Source organism: Cheilinus undulatus, linkage group 20 (assembly GCF_018320785.1).
Source record: "Cheilinus undulatus linkage group 20, ASM1832078v1, whole genome shotgun sequence".
In the NCBI taxonomy this organism is placed as follows: Eukaryota; Metazoa; Chordata; class Actinopteri; order Labriformes; family Labridae; genus Cheilinus; species Cheilinus undulatus.
In genome coordinates, this window is record NC_054884.1 from 14,898,475 (window position 1) to 14,924,595 (window position 26,121).

Genomic DNA, 26,121 nt, shown 5'->3' on the forward strand with positions numbered 1-26,121 from the left:
TTTATGCCTTTTTTATACTTCTCACCTGGTTTATCAGGACGAGGGTAGGATATAAGCAATCATCACCAGCCAAATTCAGGTATTTTTGAGTAGTGTCAGGTGAATCTGCCCGGCTTACTGGCCACTTTGGCCGGTAAATAAAAGTAGACTAAGCCTAAAGAGTGATTTTCTTTGAGTGAATGGCATAAATTAACTTAGACCTATTTTTTTCTGCTTTCCTACTGACCAAAACCCTTGTCTCCTCCTCCCTGTGTCAGCGCTGCTGTCAGATGTTTACAGACAGTTGTGTACTGCAATGGTTCAACTCAGTATCATATCCACTGCAACTAGTATATCTGCTAAAGGTGTGTTTGAGCCGAAGTCTTGCTTGTGACAAGCCCAAGAAAGTTGGACTGAATTTGGTTTTAGGCTCCAGAAAATGCACAAAAATCTTTAATTCTAGTGAGTCTGACACTCATAATGCTGGAAAATGCCTATGAATTTACAGTGCCCTTGCACAAAGCACAGCAAATGTTTGCATGTTCGAGCACAGGACAAATTATTTGAAAAACACAGGTTTAAAATGAGTAACAGTGTGAATTATTTGTGCAACAACTCCCTCTAATTAAATAGCCTATAATTTGAATACTATAAGCCTTGTTTTTATCTATCATACATCATTAAATAATTCTTCTTGTTAAAATAGAGTGGCTGGTAAAAATGTTTGCCGAGTCTGAATCCAAACCTTGATCAGGACCCATCACCAGCTCCTCAAAGGCAAATCATTACCCAAATTTCTTACATATTTCAATCATAACAGAATATCCTTTATGAAAAATGAGCAATTTTGACTTGAGATTAAGTAATAGATGCAATAGAATGGAGAGATGGACAAATGTCCTTAAAAATAAAATCCCATCATTGACATTTAGCATCCATTTTTCCAAGATACACATCTGTAACCCACTGACAATGGCTTTGCAACCCACTTTTAGGTCCTGACCCACCTTTTTAAACTAAAGTGCAAGAAGCAACTACAGTAAAATTGGTTCTAAAATGTGCTTCTTTACCTGAAGTCTTTTCGGTTGTAGAAATCCCATGCAGACGCATGGCACACCACCTGGCGTCCGTCACTCGGCTTCTCCAGCATGGATTTGTTCCAGAACTCCGGTGGCATTGGCAGCAGACCCAGCGAGGTGAAGAAACTGTCAGACTCTTGGAACATCCTTATGGCATTCCAGCCCTAAATAGAAGAAAAAGAGGACGAGTAAAGATCTGGATAAATACTGTATATATAAGATTTTATATAAACAGCTTTGCAGGCAATGACATTTGGAAGCAGACCCTTTTGAAAAATGGATGACTACACTTAGTGTAAACAATTACAGTTCTAGGAAAGGAGAGAGCACAGTTTTTCCTCAAAAATGAATGTTGTTATGTATTCAGTAAACCTCATGACAGTTATAAATGGTTGCTGCTTTATTAAGTGCTGCTAAAAGCTTCTATATTTATCCTTTTCTGGTCAAATGTTCACTTTAAACCACACACGAGTCTTACTTTCACAGATAGAAAATGATCCTTGACCTCCAAAGCTGCACAGCGAGCAATGGAAGAGAGCATGGGCGTGTGCAAGAGTGCATTCATGTGTGCAGTGGTCTCTCTTACGTAACAGCTTTTGTGTATTTATTCACCTGTGCGATCATGGCTGGAGTGGCATCAACCTGCGTAGCATCTGGGAAGGGCATGACCAGATCCATTATGCCAGACCACGTCTGTGCCCACATGTTTCCTGAGTGGAGAGAAGACAGCGATCATACATTCTGTTTCTACAGCTTTATAGATCTGTGCCCTGCCAGACTTAGACTGAGTGGGATTTGAGACTGTGTGAAGCTGTCACTCGCAATCTCACGCTTGACGCCTCTGAAAGAAAATTAAATCCTGCCTAAATCCAAATGCAACTGCAGTCAACGACAGAATATCAATGCAGTATGCTTCCGCATAAAAGAAGAGTTTGAATCCTTTACATTCCTAAGTGAAATACTCACTCAAGTGCCATTTTGGCCAGAGCAACATTAGCTTCAACCTCTTAGAAAGGCTGGCATGATCAAGGTTACATTCTTGAGGTCGGTGAAAACATCCAAATTTTTGCTTCCACACAGTAAAGCTTTGTGGTACAAAAATGCCCATTCATAACTCACCCAGCAGATGAGCAGGGATTGGCCCCTTCAGGTTGATGTACTTGGAGCCGTACTTTTTGTACAGACCTCTGCGGACATAGGCATGCACATTCAGATAGAGCGGCTCCAGCTCCTTCCACAGAGTCTCCAGGTCCTCCTCGAAGGTCGGAGTTTCATACAGGGAACGCCAGAAAGCGCCATTATCTGTGTGACCTGTAGGCAGTACCAAAAATTACATTTTTAATTGGTGGAGTATATTTTAAATCATTAAAACTGCTGCTTGAAAAACTGATTTAGGAAAAGTAATTCTATAGGTAGAGCTAGGGTTTCTCAAAGCCTGTGGCACGAACCCCTCTTGCAAAATTCCCTGAATTCCTTGTGCATTAAGACAAAATATATATGGAAAATTAAATCGACAGTTTCTTCATATAATTCCATATTTTATCAACATATTAAGTCTTATTATTCATTCACTCTATGTCTTTGTTGTAACAAATATCTGTAATATAATATTAATATTAATTGTATATAATATATATTCATTTATCATATTCAATATGTCATATCACAGCCAATCTTATAACAGTAAAGCAACACTTTATCAATATAGATTAATACTGATTAGTTTGAGATAATTTGTTGTTTTCTGTGGTTGTTACTTTTGTAGACAAGCCTGCAAACATCTTTCCATTTTAAAGGTACAGTGTGTAAAATTGGGGGTATTAGCAACATCTAACAATCAGATTCTAGATTGCAATTCTCAATTCTGGTGACAATTGTGGCAACCAGTGGAATTTTAAATGAATTTGTATCTGTGATTGGATCCCCTCTGTGGTACTGTAGAAACATGCAAAAATCCAAGATGACAGAGTTCATAAGGGAACCCTTCCTATGTTTGAATAAAATACTTATTTTTTTTAATTTTCAGGATATTTAACCCTAATTTAAATAGGCCTACTTATAAATATTGTTTTTGATTTTAACCAAGTTTGTTCTGCTTAATACTCCTAGGCTAAATATTACACACTGCACCTTTCAGAGAAGGTAGGAATTAGTTAACTTCTCAGTGGTTCATAAGGGAACCCTTCCTATGTTTGAATAAAATACTTATTTTTATTTTATTTTCAGGATATTTAACCCTAATTTAAATAGGCCTACTTATAAATATTGTTTTTGATTTTAACCAAGTTTGTTCTGCTTAATACTACTAGGCTAAATATTACACACTGCACCTTTCAGAGAAGGTAGGAATTAGTTAACTTCTCAGTGGTGTTGCAACTTTCTGACATATTCATGTCCTTCACAGTGGCTGCTTAATCCTGATTGGCTAGAGTGGTTTCTGTTATTTTAAATTGAAGGATTGCCAAACAAACAACAAACAAACAAACAGAACAGATTGTAATATGTAGTGATTATTAAAACCCCAAAAAATACATATAGGGCTCTATTTTCGTAGACCAGGCGCAGGCGGGGTGTGTCCAAGGCTTTTTGCAATTTTCATGCACGGCGCAGTCCGGTGCAGCGCGGCGCACCCATGCCTCCGTCCCTCCCACCAGTGCAAGTGGCAAAGAGGGAGGACAGAAGGCATGAATGGGTTTAACACAGCCGAGTGTAATCTTCACCAATCCAATGAACGCCTCTCCTTGCCTTTAAATGCGCTGCGGGCAAGGCGCAGTGCCAATTTCACCTCGCCACCACCATGGATGAAAACAGCAGCAGCAGCTCCAGGCAGCCAAACTTCTCCCAGGAGGAAACTGATGTGCTGGTCTGGGAGGTCCAAGCTCGCAGTACCAGAATATATGGTAATGCTAACAGACCTCCACGGGCTGATGATGCAAAAACTGCCTGGGAGAAAGTTACTAATACTGTCAATAAAGTTTGCCCAGATATTCTGAGAATCGCTGCCCAATGTAAAAAAAAATGGTTCAATGATGTAAGGAGAAGGGCCAAAAAAAAGCTGTAAGAGCAAAGAAGGCACACAGTGGCCACCGGGCTGCACATCAGAGGCCATGATGTGCATCACCATGTGGACCACCTCGTGGGACAGATGTAATCTGTTCCTGTGTCATGAATAGGAGTACAAAATTAAGTGACAATTACATTAAACACAGCAGCAGGCTAATCCAGGCATCATGCCTGTGATCCACCTGCATTCCTGCTCTGTCATCGCCAAATAGGAGAACCTTTGGTGATATATTCTCTCCCGGTATCTCCTCCTCATCCTCCTTGCAATAATGTACTCCATCTTTTTAGATCTCGTTAAGAATAAAGATTAAAACAGAGAAATATGGGCAATCACTGGTAAATCCTTAAGACACCGACTGACTTACATTTATTCAGCGAGCGTCTCTCTCTTTTTTCTTTTCTTTTGAATTTCATGAGGTGAGAGAAGCCGTATATATACGCCGTATCAGATGCTGTGGCTGTTTGTGGTTGGCTGAGAGATGTGAACTCGTTAGTTTTTATCACTCCCAGCTGCCATCAGGTTGAGTTTTAATTTCGCGTGACAAACATCTTCGATCTGACATCAGATGTGACAGGATAATTTATATAGATACAAATGTATATGCTGGTTCAGACGGTTACATTAAATAGTGGTTGCTGTGATTGTTTATTGCATTGAAATGTGCCTGACACTCTTGAAACCTGCCAGTGAGGTTTTGGTGACGTGTGCGCACTGCGCACCTGTCAGCCAAATTACCACTGCACCGGGCGCGCTTCACCTGCACTGAGAATAGACCAGGTTGGAGCTGGCGGGCTTTCAGTGCACCTTCCCCGCATTGTTTTGGCACAAAATTTTCACTGTGCCAAGCTAAATCTGTCGACACCTCCCCCTGGTGCACCGCCACACCCATCTCGGTGCAGCCTGGTCTACCACATTGCCAAATTGGGTGCACGGTGGTGCGCCGGACGAAATTACCACTGCGCGGGGTGCGCCACGCTCTGCCACCCTGCGCTGCGCCACAAAATTAGAGCCCTTCGTGTCACAAATTATTATTTTCAATGATTTTTGTTCCATTTTTAATCCATCTATGTTCCTATTTTCCATGCCCCCCCACACCCACTGGTGATTCCTAAAGGGTCATGACCCCCAGTTTGAAAACCACTAGTACAGAGCACTTGAAGTACCCCAAAGTGCTAAAGACAAGCATGAAGACATAATAAAAATAATAACAAAACTAGAAAAGCACTCGGAGAGCGCAGACCTCTGCCGTTAGCCCTATCTCCCAATAGTGACGAATCCTTTACAAAATTCCTGGATCCGTCCCCATATCCCCCTGCCACAGCATTCGCTGATTACTCCCTCCCCAGTGGGGTGGAAACACAGCGAGGCAAAGCATTGGCCTCACTACGGGTACCAACAGATGCACCCATAGTCTCACCAGACTGAAAGTCATGGCAGAGGATGAATATTCCTCTATTCCTCCCAGCATTGTGAGTATTCTCGCTACAATTCGCTGTCTTTCTCTCTGTTACGCTCCGACTCGTCTCCTCGACTGGACATGGTCTTTCAAACTCTATAAACTCCAAAACTTTGAATAGAAACACACTCAAAAACTGCTGCTGGGATTGAAGTTACACATGTCCACCATCTCCTGGTGTAAAGTGGTAACAGCGCAGACCTCCGCCATTAGCCCTATCTGCCAATAGTACAGAATCCTTTAAAAAATTCTTGGGTCCAGATGGTGATCCAGATCAGTCCCAAAATTGAATCAGTTCTTCCTTATCCCATTTCTGACATTTCCTGAAAATGTCATCAAAATCCGTCTACACCATTTTGAGTAATGTAGCTAAACAAACAAACCCACCCGATCACATAACTTCCTTGGCAGAGTCAATAAAATTTTTAAAAGCCTTAAAATACAAACTATATAAAAAATTTGCCTAACAAGTGTTTACTTTGCCAACTTTAAATTGTTGTATGCAAATGATATCACTGCTAAATCCTACACCTTCTACCAATCTTTCTGAAACATTACAAACTCCCTTTGAAGTCATCTTGTCTGTTTGTGTAGTCCTCAAACTCTGAATAGCTTGTTGTTGAGCCTTTGGAACTGAAACCATCCTAAGTGGCTAGTTTAAGGCTAACAGAGGAAGCTAAAATAGGCTTACATTTGGTATTTAGTTTTTGCTAGCTATCAGGTTAATTTATCAAAGTCAAATGCTGGCAAAAATATAGAGTCTGACAAGGAAATGCAACCAATTTCATGCAGCTAGTGGACTTATTTTAGCACAAAAACCAGAAACTAGGGAAAACTGCTAGCTTACCTCTACAAAAGTAGGTAGTACGTTTAGTTAGGGCTAGAAACATCTCAGATCGGATTCAAGCTAGCTTATAATAAACAAGATATAATCAGGACAGATAGTCTGTTCTAGGGGTTTTGGAAAGCTAGTTTTGGTGAAGTTATCACAATTACATGCTTTTGTGTATTGCCTTCTTGCATTTGTGCTATGCTAAGCTAAACTAACAGCTAGCTCCAATCGTTGTATATACAATTTAGCCTTTCCCTATCCATGATGACATGAATGTGGTGTCAGATTTGAGTCACCCAACTCTCTGTAAAACAGCATATACATGTATTGAGCAAATGTGAAAATTATGAAAGCCCTAAGATGACATGCATTCATTCAGTGTATTCAGTCATTGCATGATAAAAAAGTTATTTTTGGTGCTTCTCTTGAGAAATTCCCTCCTAATAATGGAAAAAAAACATTTTCAACTTGAGATAAAGGGTTATTAATTTGAGGTTTAGAATAAAACAACTTGAAATTACTGATTATTATTGGAAAACAGAGTAAAACCAAATTTATGGGTGAAAATCTGCTAAAATCTGCTTCAAAACAGCAACTAGCCTTTTTAAAAGAAAAAAAAATACTTAAAATTGAATTAAACTCAATATTACATTATGAAAGCCTAAAGATTAAATAGTATTGCTAACCCCAGACAACTGTCTTTGCTCAAGGAAGGGAGTTTAAAAATATAAAAAGGTGCATGTTTAGCCATGTTTAAGATCATACCATTGAGCGTTGCAGCTTTGTTGGCCAGTTCCACATATCTTTTGTAATCCTGACGAATCACTTTGCCGGCTGCATCTCTCCACCCTTTCCAGGCAAACAACAATTCATCATAATCTCTAGACTCTGCCATGATCCTCTGGAGATCTGAAACCAAGAATATAACAAGCAGTTACCGGACTTTTTACTCATATGCTAGATTGTTTTTTTTTTGTTTTTTGTTTTTTTGTTTTTTGTTTTTTGTTTTTTGTTATTTTAAAACCAGGTATATTCTATTGTCTAACCTGGATCCAGTGGGTGACACGTCCCATTTTTCCTGCAGACTTCAGCCACACTGTACTTAGTCTCCATGGTGGAAAGAAGGTTGTTGTACTAAAAGGCAAAGATATGCACGTGTTAGATCATGTTAAATATGACAGAAATTTATATTCGTGATTTGATGATGAAAACTTTTAACAGGCTGCAAAATAATGACAGCATGAATAGGTCTCCCTTTAACAGGTGAATGTGATCATCACTGCAAATGGTTGAATTTATTATCATCAATAGTATGTATTTCTTACAAACAAGCCTTAAAATGGTGCAAGTTCTGAGTTTTTATGACTCTGAAAAGTCTCCCCCTTCACAAGGCGAGTCTGAGTTTGTAAAAAGCTAAACAAACAAGCATACAAGCTAACAGATTCCTGGCAGCTGGCTCTTGTCAAGTTGCTCTCAAGTAGAGAAACAGGTTTTAAAACAATTCAGGACTATTTGCCTATCTTGTCCTACTTTTTAAACCGCGACCTTTTTGACATACTTATTTTGACTTACAGCTTTTTTTTATATCAGTGAGATGAAGATTACAGCTAAAACATTTTATTCCTCAAGGTCTTTACCAAATCTACACTAAAATTGGCAAAAAAAAATTCTCACCAAAAATTTAAAATGTCTGACTACCTGCTGAGTTAATGATCCAGATTTAGGGCACCTGTCAAACACATCACCCCCCTTGGATGCAAGCTCTGACAGTTTGAATGGTGATCAGGCATGAACAGCTCTTTACAAGTCCAGCCACATTTTCACTATTGGATTGAGGTCTGGGCTTTGACTCATCCCCTCCAGAACATTAACTTTGTTGTCTTTAAACCATTTCTGTGTAGCTTTTGCTTGTATGCTTCAGGTTGTTGCCTTGCTGGAAAACAAATCTTCCCTCAAGTCAAAGTTTTCTTGCAGACTGAATAAAATTGTCCTCCAGGATTGTCCTGTATTTTGCCACATTTATTTTACCCTCAAACTTTAAAAGCTTTCCAGCGCCAGCTGCCAAGAAGCATCCCCACAGCATGATGCTGCCACCACTTTGTTTCACAGTGGGAATGGTGCGTTTGTGGTGATGTGCAGTGCTTGGTTTCCACCAAAAAGAAATCTTTTTGTCTGATGTCCTAAAAGCATCATTTTGGTCTCATTAGACCAAAGAACTTCCTTCTGCTTGACCATGGAGTCTCCAACATGCCTTTTGGTGAACTCTAGTCAAGACTTTTTTCAACATTTTCTTTACCACTCTGCCATAAAGCCGTGAGAATACCAATTAACCATTCCAAACACAGCTGTCTTTATACTACAATCACTTAAGACACGTTCACTGCATTTAGGTGATCCCCATTTCACTAATAGGGAGACTACTAGCACCGATTGACTGGACCTCTGTTGAATTAGGTCAGTCACTTTAAAGGGGGTGAATATTTATGTAGTCACTTATTTTCTATTACAAATTTTTACCTAATCGACTTTAATTTCATTGACGGTACTTTGTAGAAATCTGTTTTCATATTGACACTAAAGAGTTGTTTTTTTGTTAAGAAAAGTCCAATTATATTGACCATGATTGATTTATATAATCAATAAAAGGGTAAAACATCCAATGGGGCAAATATTTTTTACAGGCACTGTAAGAGACTGTGTAGGGTGTGCCACTGAGGCATTTAGTCAAAACCACCAACAACACCCCTATCAATCTTGTGAATTTGTCCACTGGGCTAATATCTACCAGGTTAAAGCTGTCTGTTTGACACTGTTTTTAATCTATGTTTTTCTTTAAGTACAAGCAGCTTAAAGCAATTGCCCCAGGGGGAATTAATTAAGTTGTTTGGAATGACTTGAACTGAATATGCAAGTATTTAAAGATTCCATGACAAACAACATGTTGCTATGGCAACTATTTTGTTCTAAGGTCATACATTTTAGGTGCACTATTAATTACTACAACCACGACCACTGCTACTAGTGTTTATAAACATTTCTCTATTTCTCTCATTGATCTCTCTCTTTCTCAGTTTTCATTATTCACTAAACAATAATGAAGCTGTGAAATTAAAGGGATTATAGAATTTCCTGTTGTTTATACTGGAGCACATAGCTACCTATCATCCATCCTTGAGCTTCTCATCCTGAGTTTGACTTATTAATGCACCTGAGTGAACTGATAAATAGTTTTGGATACACAGTTTTGTGTTTTCATAGTTCTCTCATTGGACAGATCCCGTTAGCTTATTCACTGCTAGCATGTGTCCTTTAGGAAGAGCTAGTAACTTAAAAAAAATAAGCCTTAAGAGAAAGAAATGTCCAGCTTGTGGCTATTCTTCCATGACGGCTCATTGTTGTATTGATTTAGGCTCTCTTGCACTCAAACTGATAGTAAACAGTAATGGCAAAAACCTCTATATCTGGTTTCCTTTCTATTATTTCAACTGACAACTTTGATTTAATATAACAAGTTCAATGTTTTTATCACTGTGCTCAATAAATAACTGTCAGTCCAAAATGTCTTTTCTCTCATACCTCTTCCAGCTGATCAGAGGGCAGTGCGGCCCTCTCAATGTCGCTGAGTTTCTTCATGATGCGTTTGACTGAGGGGTCCTGGAAGTCAGTGGTGTCGTATTGACGGGCCTTCTGTCCGTATTTCAGGGTGTGAGCTGACATCTCCAGGTTCTTCTCCAGCTAAAGAAGAGTGATAAAAAACTCACATCATTGTCTTTTAGCAAGATTTATAGAGGGATGGGCTGTTATTGGACTGATGGTCAGAACGAGAACAAATACAGTAGGTACATAGGTGATAAAGCAAACCTTGAAACATGGACTGAGCAGTCACTTATCGACTCATTTAGTTACTAATTCCCTGACCTCACACAAAATTCCCTAAACATGCCACAGCTCTAAACATTTGACTGAGTATAGACCATACTTAACAAAGCTACCGTGAGCGGACTTGTTTTGGCAAAGATGTTTTTTTCAATAGTGATAGTTCAAGCATGCTGTCAGTCACTTCATCTGACACCTACCCTGCAGCTGTGGTTCCAGGCATTAATAATAGCAGTACAGCTATAATCAATCATCTCACTGGTAGTCTCACTTGCTTTCGAAGGTCATACAGAGACATCAATATTCATTTCAGTCTGTTTCATAATCAGGAGAAGGTAGAGAAGGTAAAGCTGAGGGTCTCACCATGGCCTGCTTGTTGGCTTCGTTGATGTCTGTGTTGTACTTCCAGGAGGCCTCAGTGTAGGCGTTCCATACAACCTCAGCTGTGCTGTTGTACTCATCCAGAAATTTCTTTGCATCAAGCTCATCAGTATTCTTGTCTAGGGTTAGGAGAACATGGCAAAAAAAGCTGAAGAATGCATACATTGAAGAAAGATATTATTCAATCTTATCGAAAAATAAAACACATCATAACTGGAGTCTGAATGTTTAGTACTAACAGGTTTTGGCTTTTTAGGATGTGTGATTTAAATCTAAATGAAACTGTAATATTATGTCTTTTTGCTGAGTGGCAACCTCTATAATTAATAAATGAAACCAATGCAGACGTGCAAAAACTGCAGTTTAACGGCAGGTTCCCCTTGACTAGGAGCTCCCAACCTTTGTTCCTTAGCCCTATCAAAACACTGTCAATTTGGTTTCTTGTAAAGGTTTTACTTTACAATGTGGCTTATTTTGACTTGAGATTTTTGTCGTATAATATTAATATGCACAACTTTTCAAACTGAGAAATATGATTTTTTTTTCTAGTTAATTTATGGCTTTTTAAACTCAGAAATTCTGAGTTTGAAAGACTCCGAATTAATAATAATTATTATGAAATTATAGAATCCTAAATTACATAGTAAGCTGTGGACTGAATTGTTAGGTGCGCTTTAAATTCCCTCTTACCAATATCCTCAGGATAGCCTTCAGGAATAGGTGGTACCCAATTATAGTCAGGCCAACCCAAAGTCTCATTCACATTTTGTTCAGCCAGCCAGTCAATAATAGGTTGAAAGTATTTCATCAGTGAGGAAGCATCCATCTTGTTGGTGCCGATAGCCTCCTGTAGCACCTCAGGCCAAGGTTTGGAGGAGCCAGCCTGGAGGATTTTCCTAGAATGACAATATAGATGCATTTTAAATTCACTGCTTCGATAAATAAAACACAATTCCTGCTCCTTACAATCAGATCACATACTGTAAAATGGCCCCTGCTTCGGCTGAGCGGTAGATGTCACATGTGTGCAGAGGACCCGTGTGCTTGGCTGCCTCACACAGTTTTTCATGAAGCTGGAACTGCAAGATGAAGCTGACAAAGTATCTGCAGGGGGTAACAAATTCTTTGGATTACAATTATGCAACATAACAGCTAAAAAAAAAACATAAAAATTACTATTAGAATGAGATGTGAGGTAAGAAATGATGTCAAAGAAAACATCTGAGGTCAGAGGCTCTTTTAAAGAGTCTACTTCCTTTGTTTTCTGTTACTGTATGTTATTGAATTGTTCAAGTCACATCCAGAGCCTGTAATTCAGTCCAGGTTTCAGCATGAAATACCTCAATTCCCAGACCACTGGCTGTTCTTTTGTGGTCATACATTTTACATAATTCGTGTATTTTCCTGGTGCTTACATACATGAATGCAGGCAAATACACACATCAACATGTTCTTTAGTGACTGTGCTCTAAAATAGAGCTAAAGCAACACAAAAGCTTTGATTTCTTTGTTCTGTGTAACTTAAGTTATCACCATACATGCAGTCAAAAGTGAAATGTGAAAAAGTAATGTCTGTATCTCTTTTTTGTGGGAGCTACACGTGGTAGTGGTGTTGGAACGGAATGCTACCTGATGTAAGGTGTGTTTCCAGGGATGTGGTATTTGGCCCCAGCATCAAAGTGCTCCTCCGTACGCTTTGTGGGTGGGCAGATACCTTGATATTTTGTCCTTTAAAAACAAATAAAAGTCAGATTTAGAACACATGAACACAGGTTGCATAACTGAGACCTTCGTTTTTGGAAAGTTAATCAGCTTGTAAAGATTTAGCTTTTATATCTTTGGGAGTTTGATGTTTCCAAAAAACTGTCATCTGGACTCGTGTGGCTTTTTCCAGGAACTCATCAGTTCATGATTATACTTCAGTATGAATACAAGCCAGTATAACCACAGTGTTCTGCTGTTACAACAAAACAGCTGGATTTGATCAGCTGTTGCTCAGTCTCATCAGATATTGATGTCATTGAAGGAAAGCAAAGAGAAAGCAGCCAGAACAGTTTTTCAATTCAAAAGTCCATAAACATTGTTAACAAATTGGTAGTTCACAGTGGTGAGCCACTCTAGGAACATGCATAAAAACTTTGGCAGAGGTTTGAAATCATTCTTAACTGTTTTACTGATTTAGACCGTTACCACTACTCTTACTATATTGTTTTTGACACAAGCATGAACTCGAAGAATATCTCAATGTAAAAAGTTGGTGACAGTAGAAGGCTAACTCACAGCCAGCTTACAATATGATACTAAAAAGATAAAATGTCATGATACCATACCATAACATACAGTATGATATGATACAGTAACAATACTGATATGATACTGGGATTTGATTCAATAGGATATGATTCTGATATGATTTCGATATGATACTGCATGATACAATGCTATGCAATATGACACAACGCAATATGATACCAGACCAAACAATATAATATGATAGAAAAAGACACAAGACAATACAATTGAATATGAAACAAAATGACACGATACGATACAATGCTAGGGTGCCATTCAATACGGTATGATAATACAAAAGGAAACCAAAGGATAAAATACGAGATGTTACAATACAAAACATTACAAAACGATACAAATCCAGACCATGAAATACAATAAGATACAACTCAAAATGACACAAAATCATAAGATATGACACCAGACTAGACATTACGATAGAATATAACATGACACGGTATGTATGTACAATAGTATACGATATGATATGACATGACACAATAAATAATATGATATTTAATGATATGACATAAGTGATTACGATATGTTCCTATGATTACTTGTACATGGCAAAACAAAAAATATGATACATCATGTTACCTTGTTAACTGAATGTAAGTATAGAACCAATGTTTTAAATGTATTTAGGGATTTGGCAACCTCAACAAGCATCTTTTATTCTCACTTTCACTGAAAAACATAAATTGTCTCTTATTAGGTAAAGTGCAAGATAAATGTGTCCATTCACTGCGAACTGGTCTAAGTTTTAACTCTTAGGCTTCATCCTGTCATGTCTTTACACCCTAACATTATCAGCTGTATTTCTTTCAAATCTCATATTCTGCTTTGAGCAATTTCACTTTATTCATGTTACCCTAAACCATGTCATTAGCCTTGAATAATGTTGTCATCTTGATATTTTGCCCCACCCCTACTGTGAAAATGTAACACATTACATTAGCTAGCTATTGACAACTATTGAGCATTGAGCAGATAACATGTTTCACTGGTTGTCGACAAAAAAGAACCTCAAAAAACTGACCAATTTAGACCTGTATTCAGTGCTAATGCTAGCAATTAATGCGATGCGTAAACTAAGCATTATTTGCTGACAAGCTGCTAAATCAACATTAACTTTGTTCAGGACTTGTTTACTACCCCAGCGAAGGTTGGGCTCATGTAAGCTAAGTAGCTTAGTTGCTACAAAACAGCTAGCATTCATGGTTTGTTGGGAGAAGAGAAAACCCAGATTGTTTTAATTTCATATTTGTAGCATAGTATTAGGCTTGTGCATTCAATAAAAAGTGGTGTGACATTTAAACCCTGTAAAACACTGATTTATTGTTTGTTTATTCAAAGATATTTTTAAGTTGTTTTCAGTTGTTGAACTAACTATAGCTAACTAGGTATTTTATGTACTATGAGATTTGTTATACAGTAAAAAGTTTATACTCTGATTTCATAAAAAGTTAGACCATTCCTTGATAGTAAAATGTTTCATAGCATACCTGAGGTACCACCAATCAGGGTTGTAGCGTTTTGGAGGCGTTTGTCCGCTAAACACACCCCATCTCCACTGATCAATGAGGTAGCCAAAAGGAAGGAAAGCTATCTTCTCCAGAGCCATCTTTAACAGGTAGTTGATGTCCGTTTCTGGAAACACAACGAATTCAAGTTTAAATGACTTACTCTTAATGACAGATACTTAATAATGTTTGTGTGAGAATATTTGAGAGGCAGATATGCAGATATATGTTGATTTCTTTACCATAATCAGAGGTCACGTTGTCCAGCAGACCAATTGTGTGCAGATGTTTTGGTGTGGAAACAGAAAGCGACAAAACATCTCCAATAGCCTCATGGAAACCAGGGTTTGCTCCACGGCGGTAGCCCACAGGCTGGTCTTTGTACTGCAGGTAATACTGGACGTGACCCATCTCATGGTGCACAGTGAAGAGCTGCTCCATTGTCACGGTGGTGCACTGCTTGATCCTAAGAGTAGCAAACACTCATATGAGCCATTAATGACTTTGTATTTTCTAGTATATATATCTAGTATGGACTGTATTTGGACTGACTTGTGTGGAATATGTGGAGCATCATGCTGTAAATGTACCAATACATTAAGGGTTTGACTTTTTGGTTGAATTTAGATTTGTGTATCAACATTCAAGCTTTTTAAACACTTGTAAGAGTAAAAAAATCATTAAAAACTATTTACTCCTCAGTTATAAACAAGCTTTAAACTCCAAGTTAAGCTTTGTAAAGCCTACCAGGAGGTTGAAAATTAAAAAAAAAAAAATCCTGTTAAAAAAATCAATCTTCTTGCTGATGGTCTTGTTTGCTTTTATAGGCCATACAGCACTGATAATATTCTGTTTTGTAATAAGCTCAAATTTCCACACAGAGGCTTTAAAAACTAGTGCAATATTACTTTTATCATTTTCTGCCCATATTTTTGAAATGAACAAAGTAGAAGTACAGCTCGCTCAATATCTTACTTTTAGCTAAATCAATGCATTTTACCTGAAGTCTTTGCGGTTGTAAAAGTCCCATGCAGACGCGTGGCACACGACCTCTCGACCTTCTGGTTTCACCAGCATGGACCCGTTCCAGAACTCCTCAGGCATTTCCTCCAAACCCAAAGATGTGAAGAACTCCTCAGCCACACGAAACATGCGAATGGCATCATAGCCCTGAGAAAAGGGAAGAGAGAGGTCAGAATTTATTATTTTTCCTTTTATAAAGCCCATCTTTCTAGAAAAATCTTTCCCCCACACTCACTTGATCGACCATTTCTTTCGTCACATCCATGTTGGGTTTGCCAGGAAACGGGATCATCATACTATAAATATTGTTCCAGGTCTGGGCCCACATATTTCCTGAGAGTGAGGAAGAAAACACACTTAAGCAACAATACTCGATATGGGATACTTGGCTCCAAGGCACCATAGGAAATGTCTCGTTCACAGTAATGAGATCAGCACAAGAATGATTAAATCTGACAGTTTTCCAAGACTTAATTAAAGAATCACAGTGAGTGTTAGGGACTGTGAGAAAAATTATGGCATGGGCTGGGCATGAAACTTTTGTCTGACTTTTAAAAAATGTGTATATCTGAAAGAGTGAGGTTTTTTGTTTGAAATCTTGAACTTTAGTTTATTTATGAACAAACAATGACAAAGCCTGCCTAATGGCTTGTTGGATACTGTCAGACTGATTTATTAAGATAGAGAGCCTTAAAAAAATGCAGAAAATACTTAAATATTTGCCTGAGTCAACCGAATATTTATGGTTTTGGCTAGTTTTGTTGAACAAGCAAAATGCAAAAAAAAAAAGCAGTTCCTCAAATGACCACTTGAGGCTAGCTTCAAAAGCTGAGGAATCATCATTAAAGCCAATATTAAAGCATTAATAGCAGAAATAAACATGTTAAAAGCCTGATTAAAAACATTAATTTGGTGACAGTTGTTTATTTCTGTATTGCTGCATAATATTCAGTGGGTGATTTTTTTTTGCAACTCATTCATTTTCATTTTATTAAGCAAAAGACTTTAAAAAAATGTGCATAGTTAGGGGAATGCCTATCATCGATGAGCAGGGACACTGTAACTGTCAGGAGGCTTATCTTGACTGTTTTGCCTTTTTCTACTCTGAAAAGTTCAGTGGAGGCAACAGTTTTAATGACAACTGCTACTTTTGCCTTCATAAACTAGATCCACATACTTACAGATTTAAAATGTCTACTTATAAAATACAGATTTAATTTCTAAGACACTACTTTGCCTTCACAAACAAATCTTTTTATCCTCCAGCAAGTAAAGGAAGAAAAAAAACACTTTCCCCATATGCTAATAACTTTTTATAAAGTCTCTAATGATATAAAGTAAATATTCATCATTTTGCCAGTAGACTCTGTTTGGAGGCAGGATAAAGAAATTAAGTTGTACCTAGCAGGTGGGCTGGAATCGGTCCTTTAAGATTGATGTATTTTGGGCCGTACTGGTTGTAGAGCTGACGGCGCACAAAGGCGTGCAGATTCTGGTAGAGCGGTTCGATAGTCCTGTAGAGATCCTCTATGTCTTGCTCGAAGGTTTCCGTCTCGTACCAAGAGCGCCAGTCAGCTCCAGTGTCTGCAAATCCTAAAAAGGGAAAAAATAACACGCTTTAGCATGTCTTCTTCATCCATTATAAACTCTGTGCTTTCAATGTCAAACAGAGACTCTTACCATCAGCTTGAGAGGCTTTGTTGCTGAGCTCCACAAACCTGGGGTAAAACTCCTTCAGAGGGACACCTGATGCATTGTGCCAGCCCTCCCATGCAAACAGCAGCCTCTTGTAGCTCCTCGAGGTAGCCATGATTTCTGTGAGGTCTGTAAAAAATAATAAAAAGTGGGAAATATGAAGGGCAGTGTATAGGAGAGTACCGGACCATGTAACATACAAAAAATCAAGGTAAAAAATAAACTGTCTCTTCAAATTCATTACATTAAAGTTAAAAGAAGAAAGTCAAAGATTAAGATTTTATATTTATTAAAATAAAATTGTAAAAGAAAAAGTTGTAATACAGAGAGGATGAAGTCCTATCTTTCTGAATGTTTAATAAAGTTGTAATTTAACACAAATGAATTTTTGATAAGTTTACAAATTAAAGTTACAACCTCATTACCTCCGCCAAGGAGGTTATGTGATTGGCAGGGTTTGTTGGTTTGTTACTTAGTTTGTTAGTTTGTTTGTTGGCAACATAACTCAAAAAGTTATGAACAGATTTTGATGAAATTTTCAGGAAATGTCAGAAATGGCATAAGGAAGAACTGATTAGATTTTGGGAGTGATCCGGATCACTGTCTGGATGCAGGAATTTTTTAAAGGATTCTGTACTATTGAGAGATAGGGCTAATGGTGGAGGTCTGAGCTCTCTGAGTGCTTTTCTAGTTCTTGTAAATTTACTGCTTTAATTTGTTAAATAACCAGCTAAAGGCAAGTCAAATTATGACTTTAATCTCTTGTAGGGCAGTCAATCTCATTCGCTTAAAAGAAAACAAAAACTAAAAAAATAACTCAAAAACCTGCACAGTTTCCTAAAACAATCAAGAAGTATTAATGTTTAGATGACTTTATGCTCCCAAAAAGGACAAAAGGCAAAATCAAGAGATTAGCTTTGAGTTACTGGGACTCTGTGATGCTCTGTTTGTCTTTAAATCATTTATCTTCAAAGTAGGAAATAAGGTGAAGAAAAGAAGACAGAGGACAATTTGACCAGTGGAAAGGTGAATGTCTATGTTATTTTTAATGGCTGTATGTTTTTATGAACAGACAAACCACACACTTCGAATGGCCCTGCCCCACCTTTGATTTTTTCCAAGACCAAGAAACCAGCAATCTACACCTTTAGAGCAATCAAATTAGCTCATTTCTATTCATACATGCTCATTTTAAGTAGCAATAGGTTTTTGCCTTCTCGTTGTACTGTGTTTTCCTTGGCAGGCGTTTCTCACAATTAGTTTTGGCAGTTGCTGCTAACAAAATACAGAGCCATTGTTCACAGTAAAAGCCAGCCGTTAAAAGATACCAACATGATTTTTCTATAGCTTTTAACTCAACACTCATGGGCACATCCATAACACTTCCTTTAGAGAACTCTCTGAAGTCATTTTGCCCATCCTGTTTCTTTCTCTGAAAGCTGATAAGATCTGAAGCACTTATAATGATTTTCTTTCTAGACTTCTCCCTCTGCGTCCGTGTTTGTTTCATAGTTCCCAACCTTTCCTGTTCCTTTCAACTTACTCCAAAACATCTGTATATGTGTGTTCATGCATTTGGAACCTTTTATTTGAGTACTTGTACTCACCAGGTTCCAGGCTCCAGCTAATGTTCGGCTGTGGATGCACCTTGGAAGTGGAGTAAATGTTGTCCATGGTGCTGAGGATTGTGTTATACTGGAGATAAAACGAGATTTGAAGTCAGCGTTTTGTGCTTAACATAGGCCAGAAAATCAGAAATTGCTTACAAAGTTTAACACACCTCCTCTCTCTCATTGGGAAGCAGATTGGCAGCTCCAAGGATCATGATCTTCCCCATCAGTTTCTTGTCGCTTGCAGTGAGATTGTCCAGAGTCTCTTGGGTGAAGACCTGCTTGGCCTTCAGGCCCCATGCTGAGGAGAATTCCTGCTCTTCAAGAGATGCTTGAACCTAAAGAGTAGAGGAGGAGGAAGTCATCAGTGTGAAAGTTCCTGTGTGGGAGTTTGGGGTAATGTCACTTCTGGTGACCATTGTGAACAAGAGCAAGTCTCATCTGTGCTGATTTTGTCCTGCAGACGTGTAACAGGATGCATTCAAAGTCTCAAGTTGCATCTTTTCCTTGCATCTTTGTCCCTCTCACAAGAGTCGTATGAAGAAAACGAAGCAGGGGAGAGAGAAATATTTTTGAGACATGCTGTATAACTTAAGCCTTCAATATCAGACCTGCCCACAGAGTTGGCTGGGCCCCTGAAAACCCCACAGAATGGGCTGTATCTCTAGTTGTGATTTCAGGGTTTGGGCTAGGCCCCTTATCTCCAGTGAAAGCCACTCTCAATGCTTCAGCATACCAAGACATTTTGGAGAATGCTATGCTTTCAACTTTGAGGCAACAGTTTGGGGAAAGGCCCTCTTCTATTCAAACATGTCTGTGCCCCAGTGAACAAAGGACTATGAAGACATGGTTTGATGAGTCCCATGTGGAGGAACTTGACTGGCCCACACAAAACCCTGACCTCTACCCTACTGAGCACCTTTGGGACGAATTGGAATGGGAATCACAAGCCAGGCCTTCTCCCAACACCGGTGCCTGACTTGATAAATGCTCTATAGAACAAATGGGCAAAAATTCCCATAGAAACACTCTAAAAAATCACGTGAAAAGCCTTTCAAGAAGAGTGGATGTGGGAGCAACTCCATATCAAAGTAATTTGAATACATTTGAATGCAATGTCATTACAGTCCCCATTTAATGTAATAGTCAGGCTTATGTCAGTGTTTTATACAAGTGCAAGTTTGAGCCTTCATCGTCAGCTGAAGCACCACATCCTTCCACTGGAATCAATAAAAACGATCTACCTATCAAGAGCAAGGACAGAGCTGCAAAAGCTCAAGGATTACATTTGTAAATAAATGTCTTTGTCTCTTGTACACATGCTCATGTATGGCTTCAGTGAGTGTCAAGAGCTTTTCTTTATTGCACTGTGGGAGGTCATGGACACTGCAGGCTGTAAGTGTGTAATAACAGCATCGAAAAAATGGATGGGGTCAAGGCTGCCCCTGGAAATTGAATGGATAGTAGATGTGTTTTTCCCATTGATTTACTCAATATAAATGACAAAGCACTGCTGTTTTTGGAGCATTGTGTGTTGTACATGTTGAACCATATGCTAAAGAAAAATGACTTGATGTAGTTGCAACCCTTAACTTTACCCTGATACAGTTTAGAAAAATCAAATCATGTTTAACCTATTAAGCAAGAAAAATAGACACAAACTAATGTTGATTTAACTGCAGGGCTGAGATAGCGCTCACAGCTCACCAGTTGTTCAACACACATCCTGTCAAGTCTGATAGCACAGTAGCCTCACTCCGGTCATGTTTTCATTAAAGCCTCTTCTTATCTGTCTTTCTCCCGGCCTTTGCTAAAATAACAGGCTGTGGGAGGGAAAACAGGTGACAGTGAGTTGAAGTATTAACTTAGACCTTTGTGCTCCTCCTCTCAATCTTTGTCTTTTTCTCAATCTGTGGCTTTTTTCCAGTCAGCCAACACCCAGATTATCACACTCTCCTCCACTGAAAGACAGTAAAGATAAGGCTGAAATGACTGCTTTTTCTGCTCGTTATCTCTGCCTCAAGGTCTTTGTATTATCCAATCTGCAGTCACTTTTGCAATTTGTCAGAAGTTAAAGTTTAGATGAACTTTATATGTGACAAAATGTGGATTTATATTAGCATCAGACTACATCAAATAAAGTCATTTGCATTTGTCAAATTTCTCATCTAGTCACACTTAATATGTCACAATCAACTGAAAAAATAAAGATAGGTATCTTATTTCAAACAATAAAAAGGAAAATTTTAGCTTGGAACACTTGGATAAGGAAAAAATATCTGCTAGTGAAGCAAACAAATTTACACGAGTGCCTTGAAAGGAGATGATTGTTAGATTTTTTTTTTTTTTTTTACTGGTAACTAACATTTCAAGCCTTGTACTCTGGCTATCTATATCATAAATATTTAAGAAGTAAGACATATACCCTTGGTAAGACTTTGATTTCACACAACATAAGGGAAGTTCTCTAACTTAACCACTGACAAAAAAAAATTCACATTCACCTACTAAGTCTGATAAACATCATACATCAAACCATTTAAAAAGCAAACTGAGACTTGTTGCTTGCACTCAATAAAAAATCTTTTCCAATGCAGTAGGAAATTTGAACTTAAAGCAATAAAAAACATACATTTTATTTTGTTATACCAAAGAAAACTGTCTAATAAACCACTGTGTATCTTTGCTAGGGGGATGTAGAGGCTGAATATGTTGAAACCAGGCCAGGTCTGGGAGGAGCTAACTATGCTATATTGTATCGTATCGTATTGTATCGCATCGCATCGCATCATATCACATTGCATCGTATCACATTGTATCGTATCGTTTCGTTTCACCTTATTTTGTTTTATTTTGTTTCGTATTGTATTGCATCATTTTGCATCGTTTTGTTTTGCACTGTATCCTATAGTTTAGTATCGTATCGAATTAAATCATTTTGTATCGTTTCATCTGTTTATTTTTTCATTTCATTTCAGATTGGATCTGATCCTGTTCCCTTCGCTTCACTTTATGTGAGGAACCTCATGAGGTAGTTCAGGTCAGTAAGTTGAAGCACAATTATTCACACCTGATATAACCTTGCAAAGCAGATGGATACGCCCGTTTCCTTATTTTCCACTGGCGAATCCATTTTTCAGAGCTCACATCTGAACCGTTTGGGCCCGGTTAGAAAGTGACAGGACCAATCAGCAACGAGGGGCAGTACTTTCAGGCGCAGCAGAGTCGTGACGTAAACAAGCGGCTGGGGCTGGTGCAATTATGGAGGAAGAGATTAGCATGGATGCCGCTAAAGCGCCAGTTTTATCAGAACTTGACGACATTTCTTCGTTAAAAGAAGAACAAAGAACAGCAGTGAGTTGTTTTCTTTTCAAAAACGACAAAAGTTGAGTACTTACATGTCTATAGTCACCATGTTTTGCGTTATTCCTCAGTAGCTGCGCACGCACAGCTCGATAGCGGCTACGTCACGTGTTTTGTTGCTCTGATTGGCCCGTAGAGATGTGACAGACAGAACTTTCACCCAATCCAAAACTAAAACCGAGTTTTTTCAAAGCCTCTGCCTTTTCTCAGATGTTTCCTATTGAAGCTTTCCCATCTGGCATGTCAGGTCACACCTGACGGGCATCTTAATCAAATCACATGACTCACATCCTCCTAATTCAGTTATCTCATCACTCCTGAATTCTGCATGTAGGATAAATCAGCGATGAGCAATAAAGTCAGAGCCTGACGCCAAACTAGCTATGCTATGCTGCCATACTAAATGCTTGAAAAAATTACAAACGTGAAATGACTGACTAAAGTATCATTTCTAGTTTTGTTTCAGTTTTTACATATCATTTGGTAGAGTATCGTGCTGTATCATATGATTTTGTTTCATATAGTAACGGATCCAATATTATCCCATTGTTTTATATCCTATAGTTCTGCATTGTATCATATTACAGTGTGTCATATGATATTGCATCGTATCCTATCAATTTGGTTTGTATCATTTTTATATTTTGTTTCTACTGTATCCTATTGTTTGATATTGCACTGAATCATTTCGCATCATATTCTATCTTATGGTATAATTTTGTATCATATGGTTTCGTATCTTATAATTTTGTACCGCATGGTTTGTATAACAGGTTTCTTTTCATTTCACATTGTATCCGACCAAATTGTATCATTAAATTTCAAATCATATTGTATCTTATCGTATTGTTAAGTTTCAGTATTTTGTTTTCTGCAAATTCTGTGCTACACGTTCAAGTCAATCCTTCAGTGTCGTGCATATTCTTGGTTCAGAAGGAGTGAAATTATAAGACTGACAATTTACACACATTGCATGATGTAATCTAGCTCACTTTAATGTTTCTGATTCAAGCCTTGTGGCTTATTACTTTTAATGATGCCATATGAGAGCACTTACTAAATGAAGTAATAGCTACCTGTGCTGTATCATATCGTATAACTTGACTGTGATTCCCAGGGTAAGCACTTTCTTATCTGCAAATGCTGTGTAACCTGTGATGATCATTTTCACTCTGAGTAGTGACTTTTCTTGGTTAAGGTGGAGTCAGCCATTTCCCTGCTGAGATAAAATTGACTGTATTCAATACCAGACATATTTTTAAGTTTCTGTTACATTATTGATTACAGCCTGGTGGCTTGTTGTTCATTCCATTTAATGCTGCCATACTGGAGCACTTTTAGATAAAGTCATAGAGTGAAAAACAACATACTGTTGTGTTAAATTTTGTCCCACAGTTTGTGGTTAAGCAGGAAAACTGAATGTGCTAAAACTTTGTTTTGATTTTGATTGCTTGCTTGACTGCTTATGCCAAGGCACCACAGTGAGTCATCAATTGCCCCAAACAAACCTGAATCTTAAAGTTACAATAAGCTTTCTGACCATCTTAAACCCATTCTTAATTTTTCATCAACAAAATATAGTCTATATGGAAATTAATTTCTGATTTAGCTTCACAAAGAATTAAACTCTATTGAAAGAAGATGTACTATCAATATATTTACAAATAATTCTGCTCGCTGCTCTGGCAGATACTTTTACTAATTAAAAGGGATTCAGGCCTTGTAGTTTCTTGAAACAAAATGCATATTTTTAAAATGCTAATTATGACGTTTTTCAATAGAAATAAAACAAATACATTGGCTTAGATTTTTATTTTTTTTAAAGTGTACGGTTTATGTAGAAATTTCTACACTGATTATGACCCTTGAAGGTAACTGTTCAAAAGACTTCAGTCATTGATATCCACTCACACTACTCTTAATTCAGCATGACTAGAAGCCTGTGATCTGATCTCTATTCTGTTTGATCCTCTGCACGTTTGCATGAGACTATAACAGGCTCACTCCTGGTGCTGCAGTAGAGGAAGTGTGTGCATGTTTGAATGAGCTGAGTGCACATGTTGTAATCTAGTCTGCCAGTTTGTCTTAATAATTTGAATGTAATGGGCTTAAAGTAGAAAACAAAGCCAACATTTAAGAATTTCTCTGTCAGGCCGCATCACTCTGCTCTCCCCTGGCCGCCACATCAGATGGATCTCAGCGCTCTGATCCACTTTGATCTTATCTTTGAACCTTTAAGGATAAAAAAAAAAATCACGCCGGTACATGGCAGCTACAATCCTGCCTCATCCTTCACCTTAAATCCCCAACACCTTCTAGTGAGCAGAGAATCCTGACCCTGCTGACACTGGTGTAGGGGTGGAGGGGGGCACATCTACACCTGTTCAATTTGTGGAGGAACGCCTGGATAGTGTACTAAAATCGTGTTGTGACAGCTGTCTAAGCACACACAGAGGAGAAAACACAGGCTTTGCACTCATGAATTTGTGTATGAGAGGGAAAATGTGTTTGCAAGGATCTATGAACATGACTTTGTTGACTTGCCTGAAGGGAAGTCAATTTTCTGTCACACTTCTGCAGTTTCATCTGCTTGCTTCCTGCCTGACTCTACTTGCTTTTATTGCAGCCACTCTACCTTGTCTTTATTGTTAATGCAAATGCATTTCAGGCGTATGTTGATATGAAACTATCAAGCCATTTCAGCCATCTATTAAACTAATGTCCCATAGCATGCAGCCTTATTTTGGAATTCCTGTAAAGGTGAAGCATTTAATTTGCAGCAAATAGGATACCATGAAGAGTAAAAGTGTGTGCAAAACTGCCTCCTACAGCAAGTGGAAGAACTTATAAAGTAGAAAAGATCATAAAAAACCAACAGGCAGCATAATAGAGTGCAAGACCCCTTAGAAATATATTGAAAACTTGTAGACGTTTGCACGGCAGGTGTTCAGATCAGTTTTAGATTTCCAGTAAAACACAAGCTGAGTTGGCTTCTCCGGGAGGAAACTGAGCATGTAATTCTGGATGGAGATGAATAGGGGTGATCTCCAAGTCAAGCAGGGCTCAGACCCTTAATTTATGACTTGACCAAGGAGGAATTCAGATGAGGAGGTGCCAGTAAAGGAGCCAAATTTGTACCAGTGAAAGAGAAAAAGGGATGCCTACCTGAAGCTGTGAGTTGTGCTCAGTGATGTTGGTGTTGTAGTTCCAGCTGGCAGACACGCTGTGGTATAACACCTCCTCGGCCGTGCTGTTGTAGTTGTCCAGGAACCTTAATGCATCGTCCTCAGTGTTTTCATAGTCCCCTGGCAGCCAGGAAGCTGGCAGAGCTACAGAGAGTCCAAAAGATGACACAAGCAGCACCGCCGTCCACATGCTGATGCTGATGGCGAGCCTCCACCACAGACAAGAAAACCCTATGAAGAGGAGAAGTTAAGAGCTAAAAATACAATTGCTCCGATAAAGTGAGAGTGCACCTTTCCCCTGGAGCTGTTGTCTCATACACTCCCTCACGTCTTCCCCTCTCAGCCCTCCCAGCCCGCCTGCTGGTGAAATGCACAGGAGCCAAAGCGGACGTCTTTTTAAGTGCCGGTGTGAGCCAGCCCACACTTCTCTGCAGCCTTCCCTCTTCTCAGCACTTTACTGCTCTGGACATGTTTCCCCCCCTCCTCTGCTCCTTTCTTTACTATCTCCTCTCCCTCTCCTCACTGCCAGGATTCAACAGTATCTTTGATCAGATCCAAGTTTCTCTGATGGTGATGAGATGTGTCTGTCTGCCTCCCTGCCTGCCTGCCTGCCTGCTTGCATGTGGAGAGGCAGATCCCCAATAAGCAGCACTGGAGTGTTTGGGAGGGACTCCACATACTTCGCTCTCAGTTCCCTCCTTCAGCTTAGTGACAACAGAGGGAGGGTGGGAGGAATAAAGGCAGGGGGAATGAAAGAGAG

At 38.7% G+C, this 26,121-nt stretch overlaps 1 protein-coding gene across 1 annotated transcript in view; it reads right to left on the minus strand.

Annotated features, from left to right (window-relative positions):
- Window positions 1–25,848, minus strand: part of ace (angiotensin I converting enzyme (peptidyl-dipeptidase A) 1) — a 36,103-nt gene extending 10,255 nt beyond the window's left edge. The window contains exons 1-19 of the mRNA XM_041815557.1: window positions 25,342–25,848; window positions 18,984–19,151; window positions 18,811–18,898; window positions 17,189–17,332; window positions 16,910–17,101; window positions 15,744–15,841; window positions 15,486–15,655; window positions 14,728–14,951; window positions 14,468–14,612; window positions 12,297–12,395; window positions 11,649–11,771; window positions 11,358–11,563; window positions 10,650–10,786; window positions 9,987–10,145; window positions 7,457–7,544; window positions 7,176–7,319; window positions 2,178–2,369; window positions 1,671–1,768; window positions 1,050–1,222 (exon numbers count right to left, since the gene is read on the minus strand). Coding sequence (XP_041671491.1) covers window positions 1,050–1,222; window positions 1,671–1,768; window positions 2,178–2,369; window positions 7,176–7,319; window positions 7,457–7,544; window positions 9,987–10,145; window positions 10,650–10,786; window positions 11,358–11,563; window positions 11,649–11,771; window positions 12,297–12,395; window positions 14,468–14,612; window positions 14,728–14,951; window positions 15,486–15,655; window positions 15,744–15,841; window positions 16,910–17,101; window positions 17,189–17,332; window positions 18,811–18,898; window positions 18,984–19,151; window positions 25,342–25,551 — 2,858 coding nt within the window. The 5' untranslated portion in view covers window positions 25,552–25,848. The remainder of the gene's footprint in view (window positions 1–1,049; window positions 1,223–1,670; window positions 1,769–2,177; window positions 2,370–7,175; window positions 7,320–7,456; window positions 7,545–9,986; window positions 10,146–10,649; window positions 10,787–11,357; window positions 11,564–11,648; window positions 11,772–12,296; window positions 12,396–14,467; window positions 14,613–14,727; window positions 14,952–15,485; window positions 15,656–15,743; window positions 15,842–16,909; window positions 17,102–17,188; window positions 17,333–18,810; window positions 18,899–18,983; window positions 19,152–25,341) is intronic.
- Window positions 25,849–26,121: the final 273 nt, after the last annotated feature.